This window comes from Fulmarus glacialis, unplaced genomic scaffold, assembly GCF_000690835.1.
Source record: "Fulmarus glacialis isolate BGI_N327 unplaced genomic scaffold, ASM69083v1 scaffold7198, whole genome shotgun sequence".
In the NCBI taxonomy this organism is placed as follows: Eukaryota; Metazoa; Chordata; class Aves; order Procellariiformes; family Procellariidae; genus Fulmarus; species Fulmarus glacialis.
In genome coordinates this window covers 26,182-37,695 of record NW_009226239.1, presented here as the reverse complement: position 1 = coordinate 37,695, position 11,514 = coordinate 26,182, and the positions used below count along the sequence as shown (strand labels likewise).

The following is an 11,514-nucleotide window of genomic DNA, read 5'->3' as shown; positions in this document are numbered from 1 at the left end:
GCTGAAATTAAAAGCAAACAACCCCAAAAATCCACAATGTATGTATGTGTATAAATAATCACCTGAAAAAGACCTGTTACAGATAAATCACTTTTCTTTTTCAAAATGTCCTAGCTGCAACAACTAATGAGTTAATAGGAATAATACCCATAGCTGTAGTCCAAGCCAGCCTCCATTTACCACCTCACTCATTTCCTCTTTTAATAGGTGACCATTAAACCTTGGGACTGTAAACCACTGATCTCTGAGTGCCTCTGGTGGAACCCCCAGTTGCTCTTTCCTTGGGCTGAGTAATGATTTTAGTGGCATTCTGAGAGCTGTTCGTGAGAAGAAAATCAGAGTACTACTTTCAAACCATGTTTTAATCTGGAAGGAAAACAAAAGTTAACCAACCTGATTTGCACCAACAAATGAGTTTTTCACAAATTATTCCAAATATGTCAAACCCCTCCCCAAACCTTTCAAGCAGAAATAATAAAGAGGCAATTGAAAGTTCAGCTGGAATATGGAAAAATTAGAAGACCTAAGTTTTGTGTGATTAATCAAACCTTTGTCAAAGTTTTCCTCAGAGGTACCAGACCTGACTTTGTTGTGTTTCTCTATCCCCTACCCAGAGCTGGAATTCTATTACCTCTGCTGGCTGGCACAATGTGAAGCCCAGTTCCTGAACATTCACAACACTATAAGAAATGGTCTTAATGAGCATCAACTTCAAATTATTAGTCAAATCATTACTATTAGCCTCTTTGAGAAAACTACAGTTGGTTTTACCTTAATAATATTGTCTGAAATCTCATTATATTCTGGAATCTAGGTGAATGAACCATTCCAGCTCGACCACTTTTCCTTCTGTTTAGCTGTGTTCTTGGGAAATGATTTCTAACTTGCAAAATGAACGCAGTTCACTGCATTTTAACTACTTAAAGATTCCTTCAAAAGTTTTTGCCTTTTCATTTTGAGGATTATGTATGCTTTTGGTGAAGACATTTCCAAACCTAGACCTAGCTCCTGCAGATTGATAGAAGGTGTAGCTGCAATATTGCCTCACGGTACACTACACCATACAGTGATGTAATGTATTAGTTACTCCAGCTGTATAATATGGAAATCAGAGTGTAATTCTGAGAAGGTTTTTTGTGCTGGTAGAAGAGGAAAATTAGGTGAGGATAGTATTTCACTGAAGCCATCCACTTCCCATTTTTATTAAATAAAGGAAATAATACTTAGCTTCCTGCTGCTCAATACTGCCAGGATTCATCGATTAATGTTTCCAAGCATGGCTGAAGAAGAAAAGTGCTATCTATTCACACCATTTTCTGATAGATAAATTACCCACCAGCCACACAAATGCTTGTTTCCTTAATTCAATTGTCAACAGTGTCCTGTGATAAATTATTACACTGGAAGTGCTTTTAAATGACGAGTTTTTCTGCTTAATGGCATTTCAAGAAAATGTGAGGTGTGTGTTACAAACTCAGACGATTTTACCAGGAGAGGAACTGAAAGAAGCCTTTTGTCTCATGATGGTTTCTGGATGTGAGTTCTATGAATGCCTCTGAAAACTGGAGAACAAAGTGTTTCCTCTCCCAGTTTAACACTGCCAAGAGCCTCAGAGCTCTGAGTCATGTCATCAGTATGGCTGACTTCATCTGAAAATGACTAAGCAAACCTAAGCATTCAAAGTGCCTGTGTGTTGGCGCTGGGGTTTCTTTGGATAATGTTTGCAAATGTTGCCCAGGAATGACAATGTTGTGCATATTTAACTGTGTACGGTTTCATTTACATATTAAAGCAGTATCATTTTACTTGTCATTCAACTCTGCATCTCCTAAGCAGCCTATTGCAATGTACAAGTTCCCCAACATAACGGCTTGTGTGCTTCAAGACTGTAAAGAGGGAGTGAAAGTGGTGCTTTCTGCTATGCCTTTCTGTCATATTCTCCCCTGAATGAATCAGGTACCATTCACTTCAAATGATAAGCCACATCAGTCAGCTTAAAATCTGCTGAATCATGTTTAAGTACAATTTTAGGTTTACGATAAATTTGTAGAAGCATTCTGAATTCCCCTGTATCTTGTTATTAATTTAGAAGGCTTTTAGCAAGGCAGGAGTTTTTCCCCAGATGGTAGATTAATTAGTAAAAACTCTTCTTGTTTATCCTATCCTTACATATACCTTCCTACCATCGTAAAGAGGACTTATAAACATAATAAAATAAAACTGCTTTCACTTCACTGCTCTCTTTCATTGCTAGAGTGCAGGTAAGTGGCATTAGTGTAAATATGAATTGTGTACTTCTTCCTTGCTTTTCTTCTTTTCTCACGCATGCTGCTAGACACATGATCTTTAGACTTCTTTTACAGAAGATGAATGCATATGCAAAAAATCCTTAAAGGTTTGGTTAATTTGTATTTCTGAAATGACTTTGAAGACCTCCTCTTAGGGTGGAACAGGGAATATGTTTTTATCTCTGTAGAACAGACATATATTATTAGAAGGAGGTTTTATCCTATATTTTGAACCTGTTAGCCTGTTAGCATTCTCCTAAGAACTGTCTAAAACTCTGAGTGTCTGTCTTTGTGTTGAAGGCAGAGAAAGAAAAAAAATGGTAAGGGAGCAAGGCGTAACTGCAGAGCCTGCACCTATTTTGATCCTCTTCCGGTTCAATGTGGCATGGAAGTATGTTGTGATGGCAGAGTGCTGTTGATACCTTTTAGGCTGAGTCCCCAAACCAGCGTAGCCAGGCTGATAGTTCTGCTGGGCATTTGCTCATTAGCCCTGCTTGTCAGCCATGTGGATGGTTATAACGCTTCCATTTCTATAGATGCTCACTCACATTATCGTGTGGTGCAGAAATCTTCCAGCATGCTTGCTATTCTCCGAAGAAAGCATATGCAAAAAGAGAGCTCTGCTTCATTTTACCACAGAGCGTGGTACCAAGTTCAGATAATTTAAGGTTTTGAACTGTGTGAGCTAAAATCTTGTAACTCACAAGCAAAATAGGACTGGGCCTGGGTCATACTTGATGAGAAGCTTCCAGATCATAAAGAATATAAATTCTTAAGAAAATCATAAAGAATATAAATTCAATCTAAAATATAGTCTAATGAGATGTCAAGACTTGCTGTTTTTCACCACAGAGTTAGCTTTATTTAAAAACAGTCCAAAATGTATATTCTCAGGAATTAATCTGTAAATAGCTATGGGATCAACCAGCACAAAGGCAGTTCTGTAAATAGAAATTATCCTCATCCCTATCTTGTCCTGCCTGGTCAGCCATAGCATTTCCTTCAATTTGGAGATGTTGATAGGACCTCATCTTGGGCTGAAGTTGGACATGCCCTACTTTCTCTTTCTAGTGAGCGTATCAAAAGCCATCTACTCTCTAAAAGTATGTTTTATTAGAACATAAACCAATATGCTAGAAAGTGATAGTTCTTTAGGGAACTCAGAATTGCTAGCTATACTCATGAAAAAAAAAGGCCTGAAAATAAATCTTTCCTGCTCTCTGTTCCTTTACAGAACAGGTTCTTTCCCCCAGTCCTCTCTTCTACTCCACCAGCTTTCAGTGACTTGTCAGGCTGCACAGCTTCCACATGATTTCTTCTGAGCTCCTTTTTCCATCACTTCTATGACTTCTTGTGGGTCTGCTCCAACTAAGCCCTTTGCCAGGGTCTCCCCATCTGCTTTCTTTGCCCTCCTTATGCTGCCTGCCCCAGCCTGCACTCTTGGGTATGTACTCAGCAGCTCTGAGGGAAGACACAATCTCCCTTTCCCTCCAGGAATTTCACTAAACCTAAAGAGTGTGTGTCTGCTCTGCAGGAGAACTAAACAAACAAAAGTATTCCACGCTGTTAAAAAGGGAAGGTTCAGTGCTGCAAGTGTTTCAATTCAGACCTGTCACTCCACCACTGTTTTCTGGAATGGTGCTTTCGTACTGTAAAATGGCTAAAAGTCAGTTGCTAAAGTTTCCTCTGTGATAGCTGATTGGTTTATGACCAATATATCAGGGCATATATGCCATACACGTCAGCGTTTATTCAAACGAAGACTCCGAAACAAGCCAGTACCTTGCACTGCTACTTCTCTCACGGTGAAATCCCATGTTATAGCTAAGCTGAACTGACAGCTTGCTGTAGCTGAAAAAGGGGATAACCAGTGCAGCAAAGGCCTCACTCTCTGTGGGTCTGCAGAGAACAAGAAATTTGAAGAGGTGTGAGCTATCAAGCTCATCTCAGTGCAGAAATAACTGTAGGATGATAATTAAATGTCAGTACTGTTAACTATTTCATTACACACGAGAGATTAAATGAAGGATTGTATATCTACACATTTATTGCAAATAACTTTTCATTTTCAGTCTTATTCTTCACAAATGAGTGGACTCTGGAAAATGGCAATCATTTTTTCTGTTAGCCAGAAGGAGCAGAGCTCAGGATCCCAGGAGTACGTGCTGTCTGTCACACTGGTGTAGAAAATAGGCGAGTCAGGGTCCAGGAGTTCTGTACAGCTGCAGGCTGAACCATCCTATTTTGGTTGTAGATGCAAATACATCATGAGCAGGTTTCACCTTGGAGACTCATCTGACAGGTGGGTAGGGTAAGAGGCCTTTAGACAGACGTCCTCCAATTTGACTCCAGCCTCTGAAGTTCGTCTAATTATAATAGTAAAAATATTATGCCATCCGTCATTGTCTCTCCTTGACTGTTGAAGAAGATTTTAAGCCATGTCTGAGGAGGTTCTCAAGCTCTATTCCATGAGTGCACAATGAGTGCACATTCCAATGCACTGACAGATTCTGCTTTTATGTTTGAAAATGGACATATTCTTACTCAGGAAAAAAACAAACTCAGTTGAGGAGTTCGCATTTGTGTTTCAAAAATGTGCTGGTTACTATTGTCATGCTAAGATTACTGTAACTGAAAAAGATTGGGGGAAAGACGTTGCTCTGGTTTTTTAACGTGGTTTATGTAGTGTGTTTGACAGCTCTCGTGGATAACTAGTTGCACCGGTTCCTTTGCAGTGTCACTTATTTAGTCATTTCTCCTGTTTCTCAGAGTCTTTCTCACAGTAAAAGGAGAAAGAAAGATTTTAAAAACAGGAAAATTTGATTGTGAAGCCACTAAAATTTTCAGGGGAACCACTGCAAAATCAGACAGCTACACAGCTTGAAAGTGCTTTTGATTACTTTCAAACAGGAAAGATTTCCAGCCTCTGTTATTCTTTATAGCAGGTTTTAACCCACAGTAGAACTTTTTCTTGCCCCCAAAATGACTCAAGTTCCATGACAGCCTCTTCAGAAATTTAGCTGTTGAAGAGTTTTTCACACTGTAAAGAGACTGCTTTACTTTCTCAGACATAATCCTATTATTTCTTACAGTAACAATCTACCACAGCGTTTTGGTGCATCCCCCCCACCCGCATATTGTGACGTATTAAACTTAGAGGTATAATGAACTGAAACAATGATCATACCACAAGCAAATGACTAACTGTATCTTGGAATTAATATATTATATGAGTCATAGCAAGTCATAATCAAAAAGGCAGTACCGGACGCTTGGAAGAGGCCAGATAAAACAGGCTGAGCTCTGCATCTGTTTTCCCCTTCTACTGCCACAGAGTGCCTGTGACACTTAGCAAGGCTTGTCTTGAATGAAGTGAAAGATAAACAAGTAGAAGTGCTTTGAACTAGAGTAGGGATTGCTAAAGTACTGACAAAGTTTTATATATGTTAGCTTTGTGACTCTGAAAACGTAGCCACAACAGCACAGGACAGAGTGTAGGCTGAAAACCAGCCCTGCGTGTCAGGTGAGTAGTAAGTAGTTAGACTACTCTAATTTTCATGATAGAAATACATGAACCGGCTGGCCTGAGCCTACATGATTCTGTTACCTGAAGCTGCGATCACAGTTTTTTCAGCATGGACATATTTTTAAAAGCACACAATAAGAGACTTATACCTTTATTGTTAGTTTCCTACTCACACTCTTTTATCCATACTCGTCATTATTCCTTGAAAATATCTCCTATTCCCATCTCATTCTATTTAGGCTTTTTTCCTATGTCCAGAAATTCCTTTCTTCCTCATTCTCAAATTCTTCTTTTGTTCTCCTCTTAACACATTTCTTTTCTGCCACCATTACTGTGTCACTTGCAGTATTGTGCTGGTTTTGGCTGAAAACAGTGTTGATAACACAAGAATGTTTTTGTTACTGCTGAGCAGTGCTTACACAGAGTTGAGGCCTTTTCTGCTTCTCACCTCACCCCACCAGCGAGTAGGCTGAGGGTGCACAAGAAGTTGGGAGGGGACACAGCCAGGACAGCTGACCCCAGCTGACCAAAGGGATATCCCACACCATACGACGCCATGCTGAGCATATAAAGCTGGGGGAAGAAGAAGGAAGCGGGGGGACATTCGGAGTGATGGCGTTTGTCTTCCCAAGTCACCGTTACGTGTGATGGAGCCTGCTGTCCTGGAGATGGCTGAACACCTGCCTGCCGATCGGAAGTAGTGAATGAATTCCTTGTTTTGCTTTGCTCGCATGCGCGGCTTCTGCTTTACCTGTTAAACTGTCTTTATCTCAACCCATGAGTTTTCTCACTTTTGCCCTTCCGATTCTCTCGCTGATCCCACTGGGGGGGAGAGAGTGAGCGAGCAGCTGTGTGGTGCTTAGTTGCCGGCTGGGGTTAAACCATGACAAGTATAAATCTCTTTCCTGCTGTGTCATACAAGCTGAAATAGCAACCTTAAAACACAGCCAGAAAAATACGCTTGGCCATTGTATGAAGTGCCTGCAGCATGGCTGGATTTTTTTTAGATTGCAAACTTTAATATGACTTTATATGCTGCTTAATAATGAACCCAAGCTTTCAGTCTTCCCATTCAAGGTGGAATAAACCTTTGCAGTTGCCAGTTCCTGATTTTTAATTTTTCTATGATCTTTTCATTCTCTTTAGCTTCCTCCAGTATCCTTTCAAGCAGTCATTCAAGACAGCTGATTTTGAAGGCAAAGGAAACGTGTTAAACCTCACCTAGTAAGAGATGCAGTTTGATACAGTGTGAAAATCATAAATTAAGCTGAAGAATAGAGGGACAACTGGAGTGAAACATGATGGATAAAGAACTGGATAAGGAGAGAAAGCAAAAGGCATTGTTAAAAGGAGGTGTGAGATTGAAGGTAGCTTGCTAATAACGTTTCTCAGCAGATGATTTTTACGGTAATTCTGTTTAACGGTTCTGCTAATGGCATTGGCATTTGTATCAGGAGTGTGTGAGGAAATTTGTTGAAAGCAGGAATAATATAGCATTATTAATATAAAGGATGGAAATGTCACACAAGAAGAACCAGGTGACCTTGATGAGCAGAATGGCAGATGTGTGCTGAGATTCAGCAGCTCAAAATGTAATAACAATAAAAATCGGTAGTACAACAAATTTAGTCTGAGAATCTTGCCTCAGTCAGGATTAAAACCAGCCTTTCAATAAGGTGAGTGCTTTTTTTGGTGCGCAGATTGTTTATGAAAAGTGTTTCATTATATAATGCCTGCAAAAAAAGGCCATTTGATGCAGTGTTGTAGGGGTCCTTTCTGAGGTTTTGTTTCTACCCTCATGTAAATGGGCTATGTCTCAATATAAACATGACTTTGCAGAAAAAAGGATGGGTACACTTCTTTAATGAAGGAATTAGTTGGTGTTTAAATGATGTGTTAGAGTCGTCCAGCTTGCAGAACAAAGACCATTGGCCAAATCCTCAACTGATAATAAATCATCACTGAACTTAACAAGCTGTCGCATATTATATCAGTCTGGCTGTAAACTTTAAACTTGGTATAGCAACTTCTGTGTGCAAAGTAAGTAGATCTTCGTCCCTGCAGAATGTAAGCTGGAATGGATGAGGGGAGAAGGGATTTACACTGGATGCCAAAGTGCCTTGGGTAGTATCTCTTTCAGAATAGCACTGTGACACCATGTGTAACAAAGTGCAAAAGCCCCCCACTTCTTAGTACAGAAACAGATACGGAATGTTTTATATTCTGTTCTGCATGCTGAACTTGGCCTTTTACTCTCTTCCTCGTGAGAAGAAGAATAAAATAAGTTGTACTGTTTATTTATGTTTAAGTGGCATTTTCCTGCTATTCTAAACAAAAAATAGATCATTGACTGCAAACGGTAGGTCGTATGCCCTCTTTTTCATACTTTGCAGAAAGCAGATAAGGGACTGCTATGAAAACATGCTTATGATCTCACTTTTATATGGTTAAAATCTCAGTCATACCTTGTTTAGTGCTTAGCTTTAGCATAGTACTTTTCTTCCTAGCATTTTCTTACTCAATACAAAGATAAGGCGGCATAAGAAGATTCCCTAGACTTTTTTCCTATGAGTGATTGTACCTCTAAAGAAAAAATATATCAACTGTGAGTTTTAAGTAGCATGTACTTCTACAAGTGCATTCCCAATTAAAGAAAATCTATTTTGTAGTCATGTAGTATGTGGTCAACCTGCAAGACTGAACTTCCTTGTTTCCATGGTTTTGAAACTAGACACGTTCAGACATTGCGTTTGGACCACAGCAAAGTAAAACATTAATGTCACAAGAACATGCTTTGGAGATTGTACTAGGGCAATTTAGATGTCTTCTGAGAAAATTTTTGCTTAATTTAATAGTACATAATTCTCTTTTAAGCATTTGGGTAAGAAAAACAGGCTGTTTGGATTCAGGTGTTTTTAGGGTGAAAGAGGTCAGAATGATTCCAGCTCATAGACCCAAAGGAGCAGCAAAGAAATAGTGAAATGGAGACAAATGTAAGTTTACCAGAATAGTTTTTTAGTCTATGATTTTTTGTATCTGGAGGAAGATTCCACGGTAAACTAGAATAGGAGGCAACAGAGACAGGAGCACTTAACCACACTAGGACAGAGAAAGTAAGAAGGCAATAAAACATTAGTACACTAGTGAAAGAGAATTTATAAGTTATATTAAGGAAAGAAACGAAATGAAAGCAGTAGCATTCAACAAAGTTATGTATGCATAACTTCAACTATAGCCAGGTTGCTCTGTAAATCTACTTCACTTTTATTCACCTCATACATTCTAATTCCAGCACAGGTGCAATGCCACTGAGTTCAGTTTTTTACTATTGATAAATCTGAACTAACCATAGAGAATCACATCTCATTACTGACAATTAATTTCTTGCAGCTTCCTCTGAAGCGCGTAGTCATTTCTATAGTCACAGGATACAACTGCAGATGCAGGACTTACACAGTCCAACATTGCAAACGTAAATCCAATAAAAAGATTTGTTGCATGAACCTCTCATGGAAGATCTTGCTCTTCCTTATCCCCTTTCCTTTGGAGTATGTACACAACCACCTGAGGTGTCCTGTCTGCTTAGTTAAACTAGAGAAGTCTTCAAAGTGTTATCAAAAATATTTTGAGTCTTTTCCACTGCTGCTACTATGAGGATTGTTGCAGAAGGATTGTTAGTACAGGTCATGCACCAGCAGCTTCAGTAGCGTATTATCCAACTCTACTTGGGGGCAGATCTAGATGCGACAATCATGAAGTGGCCTCAGCTTTGCTTCTGAGCTGTCTCTTCTGCTGTTGTAAAAACTAACCAAACCACACAAAACAACATGCTAAGGAAATGTTAAGGAAAATGCTAATGCTGATAAAGCTTGGTTACACACAACAGTTTTTGCATGACCTTATTTCATTCAGAGTAGCTTGCTCTAGTCTTCAGAAGGGGGGACATAGTTCTTTCTGAGCTTCATACAACACTAAAATTCTCTGGATAGAACACACACATTGGATCAGTGTGACACATTTAGCCTGTGATCTCTGAAGAAACAAACATTTTGGCATTGGATTTTTTTTAATATTTCCAGCAAAGTCCATTTTAAAAAAGAATTTTTGCCAGTAGGATTCCCCTTTGTCTCCCCCATTTTCTTCAACATGTTGTGACATGTCTATACTCCTTTACTTTTTGAGCAGCTATATTCAAAAATGTAGACTGTCGCTGATGCTGCCATAATCTGTCTGTATGACCCTGAGCAGGTTCCTTTGTATTACCTACAGAATAGGGGCAGGTTTTTTACCTCCAGTGTGCCTGTTGTGAGGTTACCGATGCAAAGTTTAATAATATTTGTGAAGTATTTGAGTTTTTTCCAATGGGTAGCACTGAGGTAACCATTTTGGATCCCTCATTTGATCAGCCAAACACATTATAGTTGGGTGTTCCCTCACTGCCAGCAGTGGCTGCATCCGTTTTGCTTTAAAATATCACCAAGGAGCCATTTTTATTTTCTGGCCAAGTGGAATGGAATAACTCATGTCCATGTAGTTTAATTTTACCTGTCCATAATAGGAATGGACACATGCACGTTACATATTATTCAGAGATGTCCCTAGTTTAATTTGGATCTCACAGATCTATCTGCCTTCTCCCTCTATACATAGACAGCTTAGGTTTCTGGAACTGCTGCTTAAATCCCTAGTTCCATTACCAAGTCCCCGGACAGCTGCATGGTGTCTGGAAGAGCCCAAGCTCTAGAAATGCAAATGAACAGTGTGTGGGAGATATTAACTGCTGTAGCTAAACTATATTAACACTAAGTCAACTTAGTGATTGGGGGGTTAGAAAGCCTTAGGAGTGCCACTGTTTTTGGCACAAAAGCCTTTCCCTCTCTTGATACTGACCACGCCCATTAGCCTCAGAACAATATTCCAGAAATTGCTCCCTACTGTCAGCACATCAATGATCTTCCACCACTCCTCAGAAAGACGCGAGATCCCTGCCCTATTTCAGAGTATCTGCAGCCTCTCTTCAGCAGAAAGCACACGGCCAAAAGCTTCAAGTTCACAAACACTTTCCTGGGCATATTTTTAATATGTCAAATGGATCAGTTTCTCAGATGATGTGGATTTAGAGGTCTAAGTAAAAAGGCTATCTGTGACAAATGGTACATTCCCAGTTAAGGGTCACTAAATAATTGCCTACATGGAAGTCACAGGGATAATGCCTGGCAGCCTTGTGTCCACTAAGAAAAGAAGAGTAGGAGTGGATATTGGGGAAGCATGTTTTAGTTGTGCTCCATAATTTTTAGCAATTAAAGAAAGTCACAGCATGATGAATAGCTTTTATGGAAAGAAAATATCTGTGCACATTTCCCCTTCTTCCATCCCAATGGCTGAGTAGTCCCAGTTAGACTCACCTATTGTTCTCGTGACCTTGGTGATGGTGAGCAGCACAAAAACACACACTGCCTTCCCAGCAATCTTCATGTCGGTTCCTGCTTTCATGGCTTAGGCAGCTCCGTCACTCCATCCATCCCACCGCCAGCCTAGCTGTGGTCATGGGGAGTATTTCTTGCCTGCCAGTGCATCCTCAGCAGCCAACGTCAGTGTTTTCTCTCCCCCTTTCCCACTCCTCTTCTCTAGCTGTGCATGCTCCTGATCGACTGGCTCCTCAAAGCTGGAGAGGTTCCTCCTTCTGACTTTTCAGAGCAC

General features: G+C 39.9%; 1 protein-coding gene across 1 annotated transcript in view; it reads right to left on the bottom strand.

Moving 5' to 3' along the window:
* Positions 1-11,307, bottom strand: part of LOC104080361 (cell surface glycoprotein CD200 receptor 1-A-like) — a gene marked incomplete at its 3' end in the record, with an annotated part of 13,399 nt that extends 2,092 nt beyond the window's left edge. The window contains exon 1 of the mRNA XM_009582732.1: positions 11,220-11,307. Coding sequence (XP_009581027.1) covers positions 11,220-11,307 — 88 coding nt within the window. The remainder of the gene's footprint in view (positions 1-11,219) is intronic.
* Positions 11,308-11,514: the final 207 nt, after the last annotated feature.